Here is a 24,350-nt window from a genome sequence, read left to right on the forward strand (position 1 = left end):
GGTGATTTAAGCCTGGGATTTAGGTACCCAACTCTTGTTGGGTCCTACAAGGTTAGTCACATAAGACTTTGGAACCAAAATACAAGTTTTGCCTCTCTTGCACTTAGGCCCCACATTTCTAGCAATAACTTTTTCATTTTTACACATAAGCACAAATGAAGCATCATAAGTATGATAAAACATAGTTGGACCATTAGATGCATTCCTAGGCGCATGGGAAACAACATGATGAGTATGGCGCCTAGGTCTACTCCTACCATGAACATACAAAGAGGTAGAGGATGCAAACATGGCATGTGAATCAAAGGCAGCATCATGACGTACAGGTAAAACAACATGATTATAACAACCATCATGATGAGCAGCATTAGTGGCATTCTTAACATGAGCATACAAATAGGCATGGTTCTTTTTGTCATGAAAAGAATGAGAACTACTAGCCATAGGTGCCTTCCCTTTCTCCTTGATGAGATTGGAGGCCCTTTGGCTTAAGTTCTTGGTCCCCTTTTGGAAACCAAGTCCATCCTTAATGGAGGGATGTCTACCAATGGTGTAGGCATCCCTTGCAAATTTTATTTCATCACACTCATTCTTGCAAGTTTTAAGTTGGGCATTAAGGTTTGCAATTTCATCATTCAACTTAGAGATAGTGGAAGCATGAGTATTGCAAGCATCAATATCAATTTCTTTACATCTATTGCAAATAGAAACATGATCCATAGATGAACTAGCAACATTTACTTTTTCTAGCTTAGCATTTAAATTGTTAAGACTAGAAATAGAATCACGACAAGACGATAACTCAGAAGAAAGTAATTCATTTTTCTTAATTTCAACAGCTAGAGATTTTTCAGCATTAATACACTTATCATGTTCTTCATATAGAATATCGTATTGTTTCTCTAGCAATCTATCCTTCTCATTAAGGGCATCAATTACTTCATTGATTTTATCTACTTTAGATCTATCTAAACCTTTAAAGATATCGCTATAGTCTACATCATCATCATATTCCTCATCACTAGAAGAAGTGTACTTAGGGGTATCTCGAGTACGTACCTTCTTCTCCTTAGCCATGAGGCATGTGTGATGCTCGTTGGGGAAGAGGAAGGACTTGTCGAAGGCTGAGGCAGCAAGTCCCTTATCGTCGGAGTCGGATGAAGAGCAATCTGAGTCCCACTCTTTGCCAATGTGCGCCTCGCTCTTCGTCTTCCTGTAGTTCATTGATAAGTACGGGATTATCACTACTATCAAATGCATTCCATTTTCCACTATCTCCCAAATACTAGGATGGGGAGAAAATAAACATTTTATGACTCTAGAAAGAATAATCTTCTCCATCAAAGTGGGGGGGTTTCCAAGTGGAATAGACAATAAATGTGCATTCGAATTATAAGGGATGTGTGAATAATCAAAAGAATAGTTTTGATTAATCGTTTTTTTTCGATGAAGAGTCTTCGTCGTCGTCATCCATTGGTGAAGAAGAAGAGGTGTTGTTGTCGTAGTAGATGTTCTTCTTGATGCGCCTCTTCTTTCTATCCTTCCTTTTGTTGGTTGAGTCTGAGTCGGTGGGCTTGTCACCTTTTGGCTCATCAAAATAGAGAGTCTCCTTCTCCTTCTCCTTGTCGTTGATCACCATCCCCTTGCCCTTAGGATCCATCTCTTCGGGTGGTTAGTCCCTTGATGAAGAGAACAACTCTAATATCAATTGAGAGCACCTAGAGGGGGTGAATATGTGATCCTGTAAAAAACAGCTCAACAAAACAAACTTGGACTAATATTGAATTAGTGGAAGCAAGAGCCAAGTTCGAATGAGGATTATGAGCGGAGTAAACTTCTTCACTTAATTGCTCTTCACTATGTGAGCATTAAACTTAGAGCAATAATGTAAGTGAAGTGGATAGAGAGAAAATCGCAGTAGGATAAGGATACGTGACACAACGATTTTTATCTCGTGGTTCGGTCAAGTAGAATACTTGCCTACTCCACGTTGTGGCGTCCCAACGGACGAGGGTTGCACTCAACCCCTTTCAAGTGATCCAAAGGTCAACTTGAATGCCACGGTTCTGTTTATCTCAACAATACCCCATTGTGAGTTATCTCCACAATTTGGAGTCTCTCACGCCTAACACAAATGATCTCAAATAAACACAAGAGTAAGGGGGAATAGAAACACACACAAGAGCGAGAGTTGCAGCAGCAACACACACACAAGACAAGAAAGAGCACACGAAACAACACAGCGGAGTTACAGCTCAAAGAAGTGCTCAAATCTATATCACAATGAAACGAATGCGTGTTTGCGGATTCTCGGCATTGTAAGATGTTTAATGGGTGCTTGGTGTAATGCTCCATATGCCTAGGGGTCCCTTTTATAGCCCCAAGGCAGCTAGGAGCCGTTGGCGTCCCATTTGTAAGGCCCTGGTTGCCTTCTATCCGTGGACGCAGTCTGGTGCACCACCGGACAATGAACAGTGTGTGATTTCCTTCCTTATTTGGCAAGACGACCATTGTCAGCCACTGGTCCCACGGCGCATCGGACAGGCTGGTGTCACACCAGACAGTCCAGTGTTGCATGTTGACCGTTGGCTGAGCCACGTGTCGCCCGCTGATCGCGCGGTCGATCGTTAGCAGGGCGCGTGGCTGGCACATCGGATAGTCCGGTGCACAATCATGTCTTGTTTCATCTCGTTTTCATGTGCTTTTCCTAAATATAGGATCTCCGACAGGGGGAGTATATCTTCTTTCATACAAAAGGGGAGAATATTCTTTCAAAGGGGGTGAGCTCTCTTTTAGGGGGAGTAATCATTTTAGAGGGCAAGTCTTTGATTGCTTCCTATATGATTTTAATGTCTTCCTTTTGGTGTTTGATTCCAAAGGGGGCGAAGTTTTAGGGACCAAAGCAAATTCAAAATATATCAAATATCAAACACCACCCAATTTAAAATTTAAAAACTTGAGCTTACAAGCAGTTTTGGTTCTACAAGTGTTTTTGGTCTAAAATAGGAAGTATGTGGATTATGGTGTTAGGGGAGGCTTAAGCCCATAATGTCACGTTGTGGGGACATTCATGCATCCTAGCAAGTAGATTGCATATTTTTATCAAAATATTTTTTATATTTGCTTGCTTTGGTTGTGTTGTCATCAATCACAAAAAGGGGGTTGTAAGGAAAATGGACCTCGACCCATTTAACTAAATGATTTTGGTGGTTGATGATCAACATAATCTGTTGACTAATGTGTCTGCTAGTTTTTATATTTGTAGTTCATAGGATGTTAAAGTGACTTGGACTAAGGCACTGAGGAAGCAACACCTCAAAAGAAGATATTATGAAACCATATGTGAAGATCAAAAAGTATCAAGCAAAGTCCAAGACATGAAGAGAGTGTAGCCACTCGCGAACCATCTGTCCAAGTGCAGCGGATTGTCCGATGGCTCACCGGATAGTCCGGTCCACCCGGTGGACTATCCGGTGCACCAAGAAATAGTAGTCCAACACCTAGTTCCTGGTGGCACAGTGGAGGAAAGCCACTGAATTGTACGGTGCACCACCGGACTGTCCGGTGTGTTGCAGAGAGCAGTAGCTTTTCTGCAATGGCTATATTCGAGTTGGGACCTATATATATTTCACCCAACCGGCCATTTGAAGGGGTGGCAGTCCAAGCAACTGCTTGGGAGTCCTTGCAATTTGAATAAACCAAGATCTTACCATGACTGCAATTTTAGAGAGACGCGAAAGTACAAGCCTGTGGGGTCGCTTCTGCAACTGGATAACTAGCACCGAAAACTGTATTTACATTGGATGGTTCGGTGTTTTGATGATCCCTACCTTATTGACCGCAACTTCCGTATTTATTATCGCCTTCCAACACATGTTATAGACATTTCCAAGTGCTCAAACATCAGAGTGCTTTATAGAATCACTCGGTGATTAGCGTAGGTGCTTTGCGAAGTGCTTAGGTTAGTTAGACCGCTTATGCGCTTGCTTTAGGTTGTTCCTAGTTAGTTCAGTGAGTTTAGAAAAAACCAAAAAAACCTTAGCTCTTGTGTGAGTCATTGTAATTGCACCGAGTAAGGCGTGAGTCTTGTGAGACCATGACAACCGAGTTTGTGTCACGGTCGCCACCGTGTACCATAGGGAACGAGGCCCACGACGTTTCGACCGGAAGCTTGACAGTGGAGACGATGGGGAGCGTCCGAGAGGAGACGGAAGCGGAGCAGCACTTGCGCGTGTAGAAGGCCCGTGGCTCTCTACGGAGTTACTCGGCCGTGGTGCTTGGCCCTTGCGTGGGCTACCCTTTGTGTAGGGGCACCAACGATTATTAGTCAGGACCTTGCGTGGTTTCGGATACCTCGGTAAAAATATCTATTTAAGTTGCAATCATTACTAGTCTTAGTGTAGATTATATAGGATTGGAACTTATGTTGCATAACTCCTTTTTGCAGTAGAGATAGCAACACATAAACAAAACCTAGTTTGCATATTCTAGATTGCTTATTTGCATAGGTTTTGTTCTAGGGATTATTTTGTGGCCTAGTTCAGAAAGAAGTTTTTAGAAGTCCTAATTCACCCCCTCTTAGGCATCGCCGTTTCCTACACTATTTTGGTATTGTCAATGAAATTGTTGAGATAAACTATAACCACAAAGGTACTATGGTGCTTTTCAAATGTGATTGGGTTGACAACCGTGTGCGGAACAAATGGGTGAAAAGTGACCAGTTAGGTATCACATCTGTCAACTTTAAGCATTTGTTTAATACATGTGAAAAATTATCAAATGATCCTTTCATTCTAGCATCACAAGCGGTCCAAGTATATTATGTTCCTTATCCAATTGATATTGAGTGGGTTGTTGTTGTTCAATCTAAAGCAAGATATGTGTATGACCTGGATAATTTGGAGAATGAGCACATAGATAATGACAATCAGTTTTTTGCCACACTAGTTGACCTAAATGGCAATGTGACTATTGATATTGTTAATGGGATTGTCCCTGTTGTTAGAAGAGACATAGATGGTTACCTAGTTGATCCTAAAACATCTAAAACAAAATCTACAAAGTAAGTTCTTTTCTTCATTTCTGCAAAGTAGCTCGTATGTATTGAGTACTTATTTTCAAGGAGCTCCTAATTTCTTTATTCTCTGTAGAATAAAAAATGGCAAACGCAAGAATAAAGCTTAACGAAGTTGTGTCCAACATGTATGAGATGCAACGACTTGCAACCATTACACACAACAAAAAACGGTTAGATGCTCTAAATATCCAAACTTTGAGTGATATGCAGCAGCACCAGGGTCCTAAGAAAGGACAAAGGTATTTTTTATATGTACAGTAGTTCCCAAACAAATATCGCCATGTTCTTAAGACATGCTCTCACAAAACCCACAAATGGAGGTGAATCTATGAAAACCTATTTTTTTAACTTCACCCCAACTTATTTTTTGTGAGAGCATGCTTTAAGAAGCCTAATTCATGAACTTGTTTGTTGTATGTGCAATTGATGTTTGCCATTTTTTCTGGAATGAACATGGCACGAGCTTTGCCTTTCATAACGGGGGTACATGTGTGGGGGATAGATATCCCCTGGGTCCACTAAAGAAGTAAAAGGCCTCACGAAAGGCCCAAGGGCCCAATAATTCGTAAGGTCATTCTTTCGTGGGCCTAGGGAAAGACAACCAACAAAGAAGACGTGAGACTGATTAGTGCAAACACAGGCGGCCCACAACGTCGAACGAATGGATCACAACAGAGACCCGACTTTCCCGCGCTGAAGCCCTCATGCAGCAGAGCCATGCGAGGATAAGTCGGCAAAGGTCACGTAGGGATAAACTCAAGAGGTTCACTATCTTTTAGCTACTTGTTGTTATCATATCACATGTACTGCTCCACGGCCGAGTATATAAGGCCTAGGGGGCACCCCTTCAGATCGATCGACCCTATTCTACTTAACCACCCACAAAAACTCTCTGCGCCCTCTATCCAGAGAATCCTCTTGTAACCACGCTCATATACTCACCAGGACGTAGGGTGTTACGCACTTCTAAGCGGCCCGAACCTGTAAATCTTGTCCATTGTCCCTCGTGCGATCGGCACGAACCATTTTGCTACAGTCGTCGACACCGTCCTACTCCTAAAAACACCTTGAGGGGCAACCCCGGGTGTGCGGTCGGACCCAAAACACCGACAGCTGGCGCGCCAGGTAGGGGGTGTGTCGACGATCCAAGCTAGCTCAATGGCCGTCACCTTCCACAGCAAGATCACCATGCGTCCCGGATCCATATTCTGCTTCGGGACAATCTCATCCGTGGCGGACGAAGAAGGAATCCTACACCGCCTCGCGGATCTGCCGAAACAGAAGTCTCCTCCAACAAACTCCGAAAATGCTGGAAAAACGCTACCTCCGGCTCTTCGGAACAAGATCGTCTCCGGGGAGGCTGGAGCTAGAAGCTCGCCGACCCGGAAGACTCCGCTGTCTACTTCCCCGACGAAAGAATGGACACAGGTCATGAGAAGGAAGGAGATCAGGGAGAGGCCAGTCGTTCTTCCCGTTCCTCCGACCTCAAAGGAGAATGGAAAGAAAGTCGCCGCGGCAGCAATACCGTTCTACCCCGACGTCCTCTTCATCGGGAGGGCAGAGTCGCCCGCCGTCTCCGACGATGAACCGACCGCGCCCGGAGAAGAACCGCCTCAGCGAGAATCCCGCCGACGAAGGAACCGACACAGAAACGTTCGACGACATCACGCAGCTGGAGAACGGGATCCGGAGCAGCCTGTCTCGCGAGACGAGGTCTCAGAGATAGGAGAAACTCCGGAAGAACGCGTCTTCAGGGAACGAAGGAACTCCCGACGACGTGATCGCCGTCGGACTCAGGAGCAAGCCGAGCAAGATGCAAGGCAACGACGCGAGAATCCGCTCTTCGGGCGCAACTTGAACCCTGACTTCGCCTGAGCTATGAACACGCCGAGCGAGGTCGGAGGCGTTCTAGCCCGGATAGCTGACGGACTTCCTCGGACCCCCGACGCCGAGGGATACCGGCGCCTGTTCACTCAGGCAGCCAACCATCTTCTACCGCTCGCTCACCCGCCGAACGATCTGCGACACGCCATCAACAGTCGCCGAGACGCGCGGAGCTCTATCAATGCTTCGCGCGAACGGCGGCACGAGAACGAAATTCGCCGTCGGGAGGAGTATGACCGAGATCATGGCTTCCCGACTCAAAGCCAGGCCACCCGAACTGAGTCGGCAACAGCTTCAACTGGTGGAACCACCCGGGGACGGTCGAGGAACCACCACCGCCACTCCCCTCCCCGGGACAGACGACATCCTCGACGACAGGAGGACACGTGCGGAGTATCTGCCCTTACTCCGCGCCTTAGGGCCATCCAATGGCCTCCCAACTTCAAGGTATCCAATGTCGACAAATATGAACCTAAGCAGGATCCAGGGGGCTGGTTGGCCGTCTACACCACCGCTGCTCGGGCTGCCGGGGCATCCGAGGACGTCATGACTGCGTATCTGCCCATCGTCCTCGGGCAAGACGCGCTGCAGTGGCTACGACATCTACCCCGACACTGCATCGACGACTGGGGAGACTTCAGTCGACGTTTCACCGCCAACTTCCAGTCTCTCTTCGACAAGCCAGCGCAACCATGGGACCTCAAATCCATCAAGCGCCGGGGGGATGAGACTCTCCGGTCATACCTTAAAAGGTTCCAGACCATGAGAAACCGCATCCCCGAGGTCACGGAGGCGGCCGTGATCGAGGACTTCTACAGAGGATCTAACGACTCGGCTTTCGTCCGAGCCATACTGCAAAAGGCGCCGACTACCTCCGAGGAGCTGTTCCGGGAAGCCGACCTCTACATCACCGCTGACGAGCGGGCCCAGGACCTCATCGGAGGAGCAAAGTCTGCACCGGCGGCACCACGACGCGACGCGAACCAGCCGCCCGACAAGCGCTGGGAGAAGAGGCCTCGCGAAGAGGTACACGCCGCCGGACCACCCGCCTCTCGCGCCCGAGGAGGACCTCATGGAGGCGAACGCACGCTGGACGACATCCTCGACGCCCAGTGTCCGTACCACAAGGACATGCGACACACTCTCCGCAACTGCCGGGATTTCAAGCACTCCGTCGGGCATGGCCGACCCTTTCAACCTCTACCACCTCCTCCGCCGAGGGGAGGACCAGATGAACCACGACAGCCCCATCAGCCGGAGGAGGGGGGAGGAGGAGCTTTCCCGCGCGTTGACAGGGAGGTAAACGTCATCTTCGGCGGACATGGGTCGCAGGAGAACAAGAGACAACAAAAGCTCAACGACCGCCAGATACTGGTGGCGACCACCGGCCCTCCCGCCCCGTACCGGTGGTCGGAGCACCCAATCACGTTCACTCGGGAGGATCAATGGCTCAACTTCGACCACCCGGGCAAATACCCGCTCCTCGTCGATCCGGTGATCCGAGAGAGCCGGGTGAAGAAGGTGCTAGTGGACGGGGGGAGCAGCATCAACGTCACCTTCCCCCGTACGCTTCAAGGCTTGGGAGTTCACCTCAAAGAGCTCCGCGAGTCAGACACTCCTTTCTTCGGCATCGTGCCGACGGAAGGGGAATACCCGCTGGGCCACATCTACATGCCGGTCACCTTCGGGACTCCGGATAACTACAGAACTGAGTTCCTGAGGTTCGAGGTGGCGAACTTCGACTGCGGGTACAACGCCATCATCGGGAGGCCGGGGCTGGCCAAATTCATGGCCATCCCACACTATACGTACATGATACTGAAGATGCCAGGGCCGCAAGGAATCATAACTGTACGCGCCGACCTCCAAGGCGCCGCAGAATGTTTCCGAGTGGCCATCCAAGCAGCCCTCACCACCAAGCCGTCAGCGGTTCCTTCTACACCGGCGAACTCTAAGCCTGAAGAAGACCTCGCTGTGCCGACAAACGAAGCTCAGGCCGCGACCTCTATGCGGCCGACTGAGGACACCAAGCGGATCAACTTGGGATTTGCTGATGAGCGCAAGGCGGCCATCATCAGCTCCAGTTTAAATGACAAATAGGAAAGCGCGCTCGTCCAGTTCCTGCAAGATAACCGAGATGTATTCGCATGGCAACCTGCGGATATGCCGGGAGTCCCGAGGGAGTTGGCCGAGCACAAACTGAAAGTCTATCCTCAGGCGAGGCCGATACGGCAAAAGCTGCGTCGTTTCACGCCCGACAAGAGAGAGGCCATTCGTGCCGAGTTAGCCCGCTTGGTCGCGGCCGGATTTATTAGAGAAGTATTATACCCCGAGTGGTTAGCCAACCCTGTTCTTGTACTCAAAAAGAATAAAGTGGATTGGCGCATGTGCGTCGACTATACTGATCTCAACAAACACTGTCCGAAGGATCCCTTCGGGCTCCCGAGGATAGATCAGGTGGTGGATTCCACCGCTGGATGTTCGATGCTGTCTTTCTTAGATTGCTATTCCGGGTATCATCAGATTAGTTTGGCAAAAGAAGACGAGGAAAAAACGGCGTTCATCACCCCGTTTGGTGCTTTCTGTTATACCTCCATGTCGTTCGGCCTCAAAAACGCTGGAGCGACTTATCAGAGAGCTATTCAAACATGCTTAGCCGATCACTGGGGCAAGCGTGTGGAGGCTTACGTAGACGACGTGGTGATTAAAACGGAGAATCCGGAAAACTTCATTGAAGATTTACAGCTGGTTTTCAACAGCCTGAGAAGATATAGATGGAAGCTCAATCCTGAGAAATGCGTCTTCGGGGTACCAGCAGGAAAGTTACTCGGATTTATTGTCAGCCACCGGGGAATTGAAGCTAATCCAGATAAGATTGAAGCTATCATGAAGATGGAAGCTCCTCGATCGCAAAAGAAGGTTCAGCGACTCACTGGATGTATGGCAGCCCTGAGCAGATTCATATCCAGGCTAGGAGAAAAAGGTCTGCCATTTTATAAACTGCTGAAGAAGGTGGATAAGTTTCAATGGACTTCAGAGGCACAAGAAGCTCTAGACGCACTGAAGAAATTCCTGACAACACCGCCAGTATTGAAACCGCCCCGGCGAGCTACGCCGACTCAGCCGGCTGAAGATCTGCTGTTATATATCTCTTGCACGACTCACGTGGTGAGCACTGCGTTGGTAGTCGAGCGAGTGGAAGAAGGGCATGCCTACCCGGTACAACATCCTGTCTACTTCATCAGTGAGGTTCTAGGCCCATCAAAGAAAAAGTATCCTCAAGTTCAGAAACTATTATATGCAGTACTTCTAACTGCCCGCAAGCTGCGCCACTACTTTGACGATCACAAAGTCACAGTAGTTACCGGTTTTCCAATAGGGGACATTCTTCACAACAAGGAAGCCATTGGCCGAATAGCCAAGTGGGCTTGCGAGTTGGGGTCCCATGATATCGAGTTCTGACCTCGCACTGCCATCAAAACTCAAGCACTGGTCGACTTCGTATCAGAGTGGACAGAACAGCAAGTGCCGGATAATCCAGAAACCGCAGAAGTATGGCGAATGTATTTTGATGGCTCGCTGAAGCTGCAGGGAGCAGGAGCAGGAATTCTCTTCACTGCACCTGGAGGCGAACACCTCAAGTATGCTCTCCAATTGCTATTCCCGGCCTCTAACAACGCAGCCGAGTATGAAGCTTTGATACACGGATTAAACATCGCTATATCACTGGGTGTCAAGAGACTGATGGTGTACGGAGATTCTCTGATAGTCATCAGTCAGATAAACAAGGAATGGGATTGTTCAAGTGATTCAATGGGAAGATACTGCGCCGCCGTCCGAAAGCTAGAAGATAAATTCGAAGGTCTGGAGTTTCATCATATAGAAAGAGATCGGAACACGGCGGCTGATGTACTGTCCAAGCTTGGATCCGGTCGGGCTCAAGTCCCGCCCGGGGTCTTCGTGCAAGAAATTCTCCAGCCAAGCATCTCGACGGATCAAATAGAAGAGTGCATTATCATAGATCAACCCGAGTCAGACTCTGATGACTGGAGGCAATCGATTATTAAATATATAAAGAATGAAGAAGAGCCAGACGACAAGAACTCGGCAGAGCGCATTGCCAGACAATCAGCTCACTATACACTCATTGGGGAGGTATTATACAGGAGAGGCGCGTCAGGCGTCCTCATGAAGTGTGTTCTCCCGTCCACCGGGAAGCAACTTCTGGAGGAAGTCCATGCAGGGCAGTGTGGAGTACACGCAGCATCCAGAACATTAGTCGGGAAGGTTTTCAGGTCAGGATTCTATTGGCCGACGGCGAAGAATGACGCAGCCGAGTTAGTTCAGAGATGTGAAGCTTGCCAATACCTGTCAAAGCAACAGCACATGCCAGCACAGCAGCTACAAACCATACCAGTAACTTGGCCTTTCGCATGCTGGGGATTGGATATAATTGGACCCTTCAAGAAAGCTCAAGGAGGATACACCCATGTATTGGTGGCAATTGACAAATTCACTAAATGGATAGAGTTCCAGCCCATTGCCTCTTTAACCTCTGCTAAAGCCGTGGAATTCATACAAAGCATAATATTCAGATTTGGGATACCAAACAGTATCATCACTGACTTGGGATCCAACTTCACCAGTTCAGAATTCTTTGACTTCTGCGAGCAAAAAAGCATTCAGATCAAGTATGCATCTGTAGCCCATCCAAGAGCCAACGGGCAGGTTGAGCGAGCCAACGGAATGATATTGGAGGCACTTAGAAAAAGGGTCTTTGATAAAAATGAAAAATTCGCAGGAAAATGGATAAGAGAATTGCCTTATGTTGTTTGGAGCTTGAGAACCCAACCTAGCCGGGCCCTGCATGGAAACACTCCTTTCTTCATGGTCTATGGGTCGGAAGCAGTGCTACCTGCTGATCTCAAGTTTGGGGCGCCAAGATTGATCTTCGAAAGCATAGCAGAAGCCGAAGCCACTAGGCTGGAGGATATTGACGTACTTGAGGAAGAACGATTGAATGCAGTGATTCAATCAGCACGATACCAGCAGACTCTAAGGCGCTACCACGACAAAGCTGTGCGGCAACGTTTCTTTTCGATGGGAGACCTCGTCCTCCGCCGAATTCTAACGGGGGAGGGACGGCACAAGTTATCACCATTATGGGAAGGACCTTTCATAGTAGCAGAAGTCACTCGTCCCGGATCATATCGCCTCACCCAAATGGATGGCACGGAAGTTGGGAACTCCTGGAACATAGAGCACCTCCGAAAGTTCTACCCCTAGCTGTATTTCAAAACAGTCGGAGCGACCATGTATTCTGTATAATGGAAATACGTCATCAATAAAGAGAGATTTCAAAGATACTTGGCTCATTTATGATTGACTTGCATTCTTACTTAACTCGGGGTGACCACTATGCCCTACAAACGGAGCAATCGACTTAAGTCAGCAACGACTTAAGGCGGTGCAACATGCTCACGCTTACTTAACTCGGGGTGACCACTATGCCCTATAAACGGAGCAATCGACTTAAGTCGGCAACGACTTAAGGCGGTGCAACATGCTCACGCTTACTTAACTCGGGGTGACCACTATGCCCTACAAACGGAGCAATCGACTTAAGTCGGCAACGACTTAAGGCGGTGCAACATGCTCACGCTTACTTAACTCGGGGTGACCACTATGCCCTACAAACGGAGCAATCGACTTAAGTCAGCAACGACTTAAGGCGGTGCAACATGCTCACGCTTACTTAACTCGGGGTGACCACTATGCCCTATAAACGGAGCAATCGACTTAAGTCGGCAACGACTTAAGGCGGTGCAACATGCTCACGCTTACTTAACTCGGGGTGACCACTATGCCCTACAAACGGAGCAATCGACCTAAGTCCGCAACGACTTAAGGCGGTGCAACATGCTCACGCTTACTTTACCTAGGGTGACCACTATACCCGACTAACGGAAGTTACCGGCTAAAAGTCACTGACGGCTTAAACCAGTACTAGGTATGTGCCCGTGCTTCGCTACGTAAGTTAAAAATTAGTCCACTTATTCGGTGATGGTTTAAGGGTTGTAGCAACTGCACATGCTACAATATTTACTTTTTATATAATGTGACGTAGCAGCAGTAACTACTGTTGCAGAAGCAGCCGAACGCTAGTCCAACAACCAAACAACGTGAGTATAAAACATCAATACATAACGACAAATGTCACTATGATATACAAAATCCGTAGTAAAATATCACTGTGACACTAATATTATATTGATAATATAAATATGTAATGTTATTATAAATATATGGACTCAATTAAAAGGATACTCAACAACAAACAACACATTATTGCAAATAAGAAGAAAACTTACAACTATACCGATGAAGCAAGAATAAAGTTCCATTGGACAGTTTCATTGCTAGAATTGTGAATAGAAATGTTAGGAACGGGGGCGGCTGGTTCCTCACCAGCTCGTCGGCGTCGTGCACCTGGAGGTGGAGGAGGTGCTATTCTGGCACCCAGCTATGGCCGAGCGGTGGTGCGCGCTCTCCCACGATCTAGGGGATGGGGGCGCGGGCGCGGACCATCAGTGGGGAGAGGAGGCAATCATCTGTGCGGGGTGGGAGTGGGGGTGGGGGTGGGATCGCGGTGGGACGGGACAGCTGGTTCCTCACCAGCGCGTCGGCGTCGTGCACCTGGAGGTTGAGGAGGCGCTATTCTAGCACCCAGCTATGGTCGAGCGGTGGTGCGCGCTCGTCCAACTCCACGCCGTCATCGTCAAGGTCGATCTCACCGTGCACCTCGCCTACGCCCGCCAGGTGTTCGATAGGGCGCCCACCCGTTCGACGTTGTCTGGTACAACACCCTGCTCCACGGCTACGCGTGGTGGTGCATGTCGTCTTCAGAATCCTCCTCAACTGGTTAATCGGTCACCACGCGAGGACACCGATCTGGTATTGAAGGTGGGGGAGCGGGCGGGGGCACAGACGCGGACCATCAGTGGGGAGCGGGGGCAATCATCTGTGCGGGTGGGAGTGGGGGTGGGGAGGGGATCGCGACGGGACGGGGGCGAGGATCACGGGAGGGGATCGAAGTTGTCGATCTTGAAGATCTCGAGCTTGTTAGTGAGCTGCACCCCACCGTCGCCACCGCTGCCTCCCCACCATCCAGAGGCCCTTGGCCCGCGCCACCTCAACTGCGACGGTGTCCTTGAGATTGGCCCCGTTCGGAGGCGGATCCGAGCACGATGATGCGAGCGCTGGTTGTCCATAAAGCTGAAATAGATAATTACAAAATGCAAATAAAAATGAGAGCATGGTCATATATCATAGAGATCTTGGATCGTTGCAAGGGATATAATATCATACTGTTGTTTTGGTTTGATAGAATATGGAGCACATTGGGATAGAGGGTATATAGAAAGTGAAAACACGGATGAGAGCATGGTTATAGATAATAGTAACTTCCAGACAAACTGGTAATTCGCTCCAAGAAGAAAATAAAATTGGAATATATAAATAACAATAACTTCATGGTGAACCGGTAATTAACTCTAAGAAAATAAAACTGAACTGTCTGCTTCATGTTATGTTCATTTTCTAGTAGAACATGAAACACTCACCAACTATGTACCAGTAGCACAGGATGAAGTTATAGACATGGTCATATAAGCATTGTCTCTGCTTCATGTTATGTTCATAGAGTAGTAGAAGGCGCATCTTTGTTGGCCCTTTGGCTGTAGTCGAACAGAAACACTTTGGGTTCACATGCTCAATACATGACTTCAGTAGATAGAAGAGCTGAAAGGTTTGCCGATTACCTAAATATTTAGGAAGTTGATATGGTACTCAGTAAAGACATCTAAACTTGGTGGAATAAATACATATGAATGATTATACCAAGCTAAAAGGACTAAGTAGAAATAACTATAGAGATGATTATTAATATGAGTATCACAATCCAACACCCCATCGCGATGGACAGAAGAGGGCTCATCGTCACCGCCTAGAAGTCCATCTGCAACCACTTCTTGTAGTAAACGCAGGTGCTGGGTGAGATGATCCCCTCCGGCGAGCACTCATGAGTCCTGGGGCAAATCCCACAATGGATTCCCTCCATCATCCCTCCCTGCGGAGCCCCAGTCACCAGCCGATAGCACATTGTGCCGGCCATAACGGCGCTAAAATCCCGCGTGCCGGTGCTCTTGACCTCTTCGAGCACCATGGTCTTGATGATATCCTTGACCTTGTCGATAGTGTACCCGGCCCTGGGGTCTTCCTTGAGAATGTCGTGGTGGATCATCTGCGCGGTCGCGGCGCCGAGCCTCTCGACCTGCGCCTGGCAGCAGCGGCGCGCGGTGCTTACGGCGTCGGTGTCTAGGCGACCGTCGTGGTACCAGGTGCCCCCGGTGATCTCGGCGAAGGACTGGAAGTCGGTGGCCATGAAGATCTTCCTGCTGCGGTGGCGCACGTCGCTGACCTCTTTGAGAAGCCCGCTTGCCACGAGGGTGCGCACGACCTTGGTGGCGATGTTGGGGGCCATCAGCAACTTCTTGAGGATGTCCAGCATCCACAAGCCCTTGTTGCCCGCCTCGATTATGATATTGTATACTGCCTCTGGTGGTAATCCGACCTTAAATCTCAAATTGAGGTTGCAAAAAGAACCTTCTGGTACAGTCAGCTGTAAACATTTGATCATGTAAGAATAAGTTCCTACATTGTATGAGCATTCTTGAAGAAACACAAAATCACATCTACTTCTAAAGCAACACAATAGATAGGTAAAATCACACAACCCCCATCCTCAAGAACATAGAAACAATTAGAATTGGTGCCTGATTGGTTGTTAAAGACTAAATCTGCTCAAAGGTAGCTATGAGATGCTTTTAACTACTGAAACTAACTACAACCACATCAAGGACATACATTATGCTGTGACCAGAAGTCATTTTTATCAAGCAGCTCTCTCAGCTTCATCCATCCGTCCAAGCTCAAGCAAAGGGAAGGACGAAAACAAACTAACCGTGAAGTTGAACATACAAGCATGAGAAATCTCTCTTTCTCACTTAGAAAACATCTGATGCTCTCGCAATAGTCAATCTCACAATATATAAACAAACCATAGATAAGAAAATAGAAGGGATCATAACAGATGCAAATGATGTACTCTTAATATTGGCAATTGCATAGATATAATATTATAGTTATTCATAAATCGGTGCAGAAACAATGCTTGGAGGCTGTCTTAAGTAAACTGGTACACCCACCTTTCAATATTCTTGATTTTTGCCTCTTCCATAGCTTTTGTTCCTTCTAAGTAAATTGGTACACCCACCTGTCAAAGCTCAAAAGAAAAATAACTCACTGACATGCGAATGGAGGGAAAGAAAGAAAGAACAAAAAGGCATGCATGCATTCTTCATAATTACGGAAAACGGCCAGAAGGGTTATTCACCAACCTTACCACTAACATAAACAAGATCCCCTTCTTTGTGATTTGTTGACATTAAGAGAAATGTGTGCCACTGAAAAATATGTAGAGGTGCAAATGAATTCTCCATTGCTCTACTCCAGAGTGACTACTCTCAACTGAAGTGCTCGATTCAGACTTGATTTGGGAAAACTGCCAGAAGGGTCATTCACCATGAGGGGAGTGGTGAGGACTGAGGAGAGGTAAGCAGCATCGGGTGAGGAGATGATGATGTTGAAGAAGCAGGCCCACCAATACATCTACTTGGCGTTGAGCAGAAGCTGTAATATAGAACATAGTCCTCTGAACCTATACATGTAGATCTAGGGACTCAGATCCATACTTGGACGTATCGTTTGATTCACACAGAGAGAACTTGGCAGCTAGATCTTTGCCTTCTCTGGCGAGATGGAGCGGGGGCAGGGAGCGGCCGCCCACCGCTCCGAATTAAGTAACTACAAAGTATGGACTGATTAGGTGTACACTATGCTTCTCCTAATTACATTTGTAGCTAATTTTATTATCTACCTTCGTTACTTCTAAAGGTTTGTCAAAGTATTTTTATCTGCTATGACTATCTCTTCTGATTTATGCCTATCCAAAGGACTCCCTGATAATATTGGAGTTTCTATTTGAATCCATGAGCCATTATATTATATCAGACATGCTCCTATTGTGTATGTTTGTAGAGATTAGGGGATGTAGTTATACAATCACCAATTTATATACTCATGTTTTTGTCTTTTTATTCTAATTAGTAATTCGTTTGAGACTATGGATTTATTTGTAGAAATTTCTAATATTTTAAGGGAGTAACATTATCTTCTATCTATTCTTAGTGTCCTTTCGTCGGTTCCAATTTCTTAAAAATTAGAAACAATATCAGGTTGACATGAATGTTTGTCTATAAAGGGGTGTCCTTATTTGCTTAGTATATGTTTATAAGTTAGCTTGCATCTGTTTATGCTCTTCAGTCTTCTCCTTACTCTGGACCGATGACTTGAAAATAAAAATTGGAGTTGATACATTTTGGAAATATTAAGTTACCAAAAAATGATAGGTGAAGACTACAAAAAATGTGATGATGCAGACATGTAGTAGTAAAGTGTATACAGTCTGCCAGTGGTTGCAAGGGAGGTGAAAAGGTGTAAACCTGATCCTGCTTTTCGATTAATCTCTTAGTTGCAAAGGTATAAAATATTCTTTTGTATGTGTAAAACCTATGGGTATTAGGAAAAAAATTATTGATATTATTTCTGTGGCAATGCTCAGGCCATGCAGTGTCCTAGAAAGCCTATTAATTCAATTTGCAGCAGTCTAAAAGCTAAATAAGTCTGTATTGGAGTCTCAATGTCAATTAACACATAAATAGAGGTAAAGCTACGTAGATCCATATAATTTGAGGCAGTATGGTGTGAGCGAAATATACCTATATTGTATTGGAGTCTGAATCTCAGTAATAGAAATATCTCCCATTCAGATCAGCACTCGCCATTCCAATGGGAGGTGCCTCGGTACACTGCCTTTGACTCAATTACCCTCTTTGCAAAAGAGGACAAACAGAATGATGTCGTGTGGATCTGAAAATATAGAAATAGAATAGAATCAGGAAACAGCTTGAGTTCTAATGCAAAGGAGTGAAATCAGCAAAAATACACACCTCCGAGTTGTAGAACTTAAGGGGTCCTTTTGATTTCGTAGAATGTTCATCCTCCTCGGTGTTGAAAACAGGGTGCTGGAAATCTGTTCATCCTCCTCCGAGAAGAAGAAATATACTGTAAACTGTATAGTGTAGAGGGCAGCTGTAGCCTCCAATGGAGCTGAGGGGGAAGGGGAGGGGGCCGCTGTAGTTAGCCTAAGCTGCTAAGGCCGATCAAGATCCGTTGCCCGTGGAGAAACTGAAGCTCACCTGAAGGGGCCTCTTGGAGTGTATCCATAGTGTTGATGGCGGAGCCCGTAGGAGCTCTGCACCTCGCCGTCGCCGCCCTTAACCTCCTCGCCGTCCCACTCCCACTACACCACCGTCGCGGGGTATCACTGTCCAGCCCACTGAAGACGAGCGCGGTGTGGGCATTGGCGGCGAGGTCACGGAGGCGGGCATCAGGCTAGCGCCGCGGCGGCGGTTGTGCGACGTGGTGGCCTTCAGCGTCGTAGTAGATGACCCCAGAGAAGTCCATCGACTGGCACTGCTCCCCCATCATGATCTCCTTCCTCCCATAGACTGTGACACCACCTCCGTCCTCGGCGCCGCCACCCATCGAGGTCGTCTCCGGTGGTGACCTTGCTGCTCCCTGTCCCATCGGGGGAGGGGAGGGGGCAGGTCGCGAATGGGTGATCACGTGAGGGGCGGCAGGGGATGGGGTTGTGAATGGGTGGGGATGGCGCGGCGGGGGAGCGGGGTTGCGGATGGGTGGGGATGGCGCGATGGTCGCGGCACCGAAGTCGCGGGGAACGGGGTCTTCAGGCGGGGGCAGTCATGGGAGTGGGTTTGCGGATGGGTGCTGGGTGGGGATGGCGCGGCGGTCGCGGCGCTGAAGCCAAGCGCCGCGAGGAACGGGGTCGTCGGGCAGGGGCACGTGGGGTGGACGACGCTTGGAATCCGAGGATGGGGTGGCGGAATCCGAGGATGGCTGGGCACGGCGTGTGGTGGCCTTCCATAGATGGAGCGGATGCGAGATCTCGGACACAGGGGAGGAGGAGGAGGAGGCGGCGGAATTGGCGAATGCGAACGCGCAGTGAGAGGGAGGCCGGGGGCACCGCGGCGGGGGCACGGTGCCTGTGGACGCCCTCGTTGTACCCTTAAGGTATAGTAGAGATAGCAGACTCGCGCTTATGCAGTTCAAGGGATGATCTCCATATCCCACAAACAAATTTCATAATCATCGTGCAGCGTTACCACAAACTTGCAAACTAATAAATTCTGATACAATAAGGGAGTAATCACGTTACTCGAATGATAAGCCGATAACCTCTAACGAGTACTTGATCATGCCAACTGCGCGCTCAGAGCACGCGAACTGTTTCTTTATTTTCCAATGTCTCTTTCAGGAACGACTGATGAAGAGGGGCGATTCGAGGAATCAGGGGCAGCATTCACATCGGCTTTTATATCTTCAGGGACAACCACGCCGGGTCTTCTCATCAAGATTCGTCCCGCCCGAATGGCTTTGTCCAGGGCCTTATCGCGTTGAGCTTTGAAAGTGACAGCAGCTTCTTCAGCAACTTTAACAGCCTGCTGAGCAGTTTCTAACTCCTGAGCAATGGATTTCTTAGAAGCTCGGAGTCCCTTGATGGTGGCATCCTTTGCCGATAGCAACTGTGTAAGGCGGGCCACTTCATCCGAGGATTCTTGCAGTTGACGGCGCTGGTTGTCAAGCTCCTCCATCGTAAAACGGTGGCTCCTCTCCAAGATGGTCAGCGAGTTGCTGGAATCTCGGTACAGTCTGTCCAAGTTGTCGCGAGAAGCAGCAAGGATGCGTTTTTCTTCCTACAAGCAAAAATCAACTCATTCAGAATCCAAGAGCATGATAAGGCGAAGCACAGGTTCGAAAGCTACCTTCTCAGAGTCAAGCTGAGCATGAAGAGAAGAACTCAGAGCGTTGGCATCATCCAAAGCCGCAGAGACCTGACTCAACTCGATCTGACTTTGAGAATACTTCTCCTCTGTAACACCCCGAGGTCCACAAACACCCCGGAATGATACTAAACAACACTTCTGACATCTATATATAAAATTTCGGCAGCATCCCCTTTGCAAAATTGCATAAATGAGGGAGCAACAGTGTATAAACATATATCATGACAAGAACATACTAAGTATTATTAATCGGCTAGCAAAGAGAAGTTAAACATACAACATGAACTAAATTAACTAGTGCGCACGACTAGTTAAAAAAACAAACTTCCTTTGACAATAAATTTCTAATTAAATCATGGCTGCGCCTGGGCAGCGCTATTGTGAGAGTGAAAGTGGACGTGCTGCTACTCCCCTCATTCCCAACATGTATCAAGTACCTGCATTGAGTAATGCAAGAGTGAGATGACACATCTCAGCAAGTAAAATAATATCAAATTGTTTAACCACATAAGAACATTGTTTTACCACCACTTGATTCCACAACCTTCTTATTACGAAGGTGCAGCACGTATACAACGTACAACACACCTAGTCACCACACCTCGCAGGTAGAAACCACAATAGTAACATAGTAATGTCACACTTCATATATACCTCATGAGTGCAAATGTCTGCAAATGCAAGGATGACTTCTGCCTTCATACCTCTAAGGATATGAAGCCGCATCGTACCCCTCCTCGGGCAACGTACGATGCTAAAAATGTACCGGTACAGTCGGACCATAAGATCACGACATAACTTCAGAATGCAAGATGGATGATGCAATGTGCATGACATGCCTACAACACTTCATATAACGTGATTCAAAAAAAATACTTCAACTCCATCCATGATGGGAATCAACCACATATATCATTACAAAATCATGATCATCCACAATATTAGACAATTGAGAATTAATACTTTCGAACAAATAAACTTCATCATAGAATTCAATGATTAACATATTTAAAACTTATGCATACTCAATGACAGGGAATAGGATGCAAACCAAACGGTAGCAACCACCACTGTATTTACTTGCCTTTACCGGAAGTTTGGGCAAATCCCTAAGTACGATCCGGAAGTCCACCACCTGTTTTTGACACACAACTTAGTGCACCAATTTCACATAACCAGGCTCATAAACGACGCCGCACCTACGCACAAACTCAAACCCCGCCGCGGGTTACATCTCTCCCCACACCCACCAAACTGCAGCGGCGCTGCTTAATAATTTCATAACTTCAAAATTATGACAGCATTGGTAACAAACAAAAACTCCAGAGGCATCTACATAAAATTCCCCACAAGTTTTGTATACAATTTATAATTAAATTCCAACATCTAATTAGCCCAAAACAGTTCACAAGATGAACCCTGTAATCTGTTTTTTTCTCTTTTGGACAGCGACATACCCGGATTCAAACCGCGATATCTTTTAAAATATAATTCCAATTCAAGCGCATAAGTACTCATTGGAAAGATAAGACAAAGCCATACATGATTATCATACTGGTTAGCACTAATTAACCACGAAAAATTCCCAGAAACTGCTAATACTACTGCTGTTCACCCACCTGAAAAATCTGTTTTTTTTTTTTTGACAGCAACATACCCGGATTCAAACAGCGATATCTTTTAAAATATAATTCCAAATCAAGCACATAAGTACTCATTGGAAAGATAAGACAAAGCCCTACATGATTATAATACTGGTTAATACTAATTACCCACGAAAAATTCCCAGAAACTGCTAATACTACTGCTGTTCATCCACCTGAAAAATCTGTTTTTTTTGGACAGCAACATACCCGGATTCAAACAACGATATCTCCTAAATTATAACTCCGAATCGAGCGCATAAGTACTCGTTGGAAAGGTATGACAAAGCTCTACATGATTATCCCACTGATTCCCACTAATTACCCCACGAAAAGTCCCAGAAATCCCTAGAACTACTGCTGTTCACCCACTCACAAAATTCCTGGACAGCACCTCTATCGATTCGCAAAGATAAACACATAATCCAATTGATTGCAGCACAAAAACAACAAAAGTTAATCACAAATTCACCTTAGGTTCTTCCCTTTCTCCTTCCTTCTTCCTCCCTCCAAACTCCAATTGAGATCGCAGCCACACGACGGAGAACCACACGGGAGGGCTGCACCTTGGAGGAGGGGGAGAAATGGGGGGGGCGGCTAGGGTTTTGGGTGGTGAGGGCTGCAAAGGTTTGAGGAGGAAGAAGATGGGAGAGGGGGGGCGTCCAAGAGAAAGGGGAGGGGAAGGGGCGGCTGCAACAACCCAAGGGGGAAAAAGGGGGGGCGGCTAGGGTTAGGGGAGGGTTAGTGGGCCGGATTGCGATTCGCGGCCCAACTCGCTTGCACGACAGCTCCCGACCAACCACTCTACTGCTATACTGGTGAATGTTTTCCATAAATTCTAAATCCCCAAAGCGCGACACCCGAATAAGAGAAAAAACAAACAAAAAGAATAACCTTCAACTTCTCTTCTTTGCAAACCGGGTATCACACTCTACCCCCCTTAAAAAGAATTCGACCTCGAATTCCGACGCTTCTATCGGAACGACAAGGAAAGATCAGCGACAACAAAAACTCACCCCATAACGAAAAGTTCGGGGTACTTCTGCCGCATCAGCTCCTCGAGCTTCAAGGATTCTAGGATACGCAGCAGACGACACTCTAGATTCAGGTCTTGCTACATGGGAATCGACTCTAGCTCGATTATTGATATGGATTCCGCAAATACTTTCTCAACATAGAGACATGGAATACATGGCGTACTCTGATCATAGATTCCGACAATTGCATGCTAAGCCCAGCTGCCAACTCGGCTAAGATAGTAGACGGTCCTATATACCTCGGATAAAGCTTTCCTGACACCAAATCAATCATTGACATATGCAAGTACTTCAAGGAACGTATATATGAATGCACTGCATATAGTGTTCCTATAGCCTAAACCAAACTTAGCCAAACAAGAGCAACTTCAAGAGAGCAACTTAATGCTTGCATATTTCTGGATAGCAGCACAGCGGTTAATTGTTTTGTTCATAACTCATAAAATAAGCATCCAAAAATAATAAACTAGGACTTTATGGAAAGCTTATAAAGTCCACTATACCCTTGGTATTATCTTCATAGCAAGATTTGACACTTATAAAGGTCAAACAATGCTAAACGTAAATTCTATCCATACTTGGACAGAATTCAACTACTCACTTCAAAAATCCATAATTGGAGTCTCAGTCATCCAATTCAGGTGCTCCCAGACTTTTTAGAAAGCTAGTAGAATTGTCTATAATTCGTTTATAAACATATCAGGTTAATTCAATGCATTTCAAGGTCAAAAGACATGAGAAAGGCTCTGCTGTCCAAATTTAGACAGATTCAGAGATCACACTTAAAACAGTTGTAACTTTACTTATAGATCTCCAAAAAGGGTGATCCAAAATTTGTTGAAAAGATTAAGAAAGGTACTACAACTTCTTTATAATTTATAATAAGTTATTCGAAGTTTAAATTGGGCAAACAAGGTCAGTTTCGAAACCTATACAGAATCTGCACAGATTCCAAGACTGGACTTGAGAAAATCATAACTCTCAAACTACTAGACCTATGGTCATGAATTTTTTACACAAGTAAGATAAAGAAGTTGGCTACAACTTTTATATATAACATCTCTACAGAAACAATGGTTTACTTCATTGAACTAGCTGCATAACTAAAACTGGTCATGCAGTCCCAACAACAAGCAATAGATTTTATTCAGGTTCATTACTCTTCTAAGATTAAGCGTTCATCGAAAGACTAATAACTTTAGGTTCTTCATTACGAGATACTTAGAACAAATATAAGTATAGAGGCAATATGATAACTTTTTAAACCATTTAAGCCTAATCTCACATCATGCAAACAGGAATCTGTTTAAGCATGTTAGGCCTGCCCACATATTCATCCAAGCACATTCTATACATTATATCATCCCATATAGGAATTCTCTTTTTTTTAATTATACTATACATATATATCTATCGAATAACTTAGACAAATTGCATCTCAACCTAGACTTCACATGACGTAACTATTTCATACTTACGCAATCACGCCAATACAAGAAAACGTGGCTTCACAAAAATACGTATTGGCCTATTCAAACGTTCCTTGCTATCTCTGTGTTTCAGCCCACGCTCCACATATACATAAACAAGATAACCATCCCAATCACTACGTCTATTCCCTCCCACCATACAACTTAATTAACATGGATTGCGAAAGAGCTCA

At 46.4% G+C, this 24,350-nt stretch overlaps 1 protein-coding gene across 6 annotated transcripts; it reads right to left on the bottom strand.

Annotated features, from left to right (window-relative positions):
• Positions 1-14,665: 14,665 nt before the first annotated feature.
• On the bottom strand, positions 14,666-19,213 carry LOC100382351 (DNA binding). Of its 6 annotated transcripts, none has more exons than XM_008656997.4 (6): positions 18,340-19,213; positions 18,091-18,250; positions 17,860-18,010; positions 16,420-16,711; positions 16,228-16,295; positions 14,666-15,641 (listed from the first exon to the last, which is right to left on the bottom strand). In XM_008656997.4, exon 6 carries the CDS (start codon positions 15,528-15,530, stop codon positions 14,967-14,969), a length of 564 nt encoding a protein of 187 aa, XP_008655219.1. In that variant the 5' UTR covers positions 15,531-15,641; positions 16,228-16,295; positions 16,420-16,711; positions 17,860-18,010; positions 18,091-18,250; positions 18,340-19,213; the 3' UTR covers positions 14,666-14,966. The 6 variants fall into 6 exon arrangements, with proteins under 6 accessions (XP_008655219.1, XP_008655218.1, XP_008655217.1 ...); XM_008656996.4 differs by having other exon boundaries at positions 16,425-16,739; XM_008656995.4 differs by having other exon boundaries at positions 16,420-16,739.
• Between the last annotated feature and the right edge of the window lie 5,137 nt (positions 19,214-24,350).

The sequence above is a fragment of the Zea mays genome, chromosome 8 (genome assembly GCF_902167145.1).
Source record: "Zea mays cultivar B73 chromosome 8, Zm-B73-REFERENCE-NAM-5.0, whole genome shotgun sequence".
Taxonomy (NCBI): Eukaryota; Viridiplantae; Streptophyta; class Magnoliopsida; order Poales; family Poaceae; genus Zea; species Zea mays.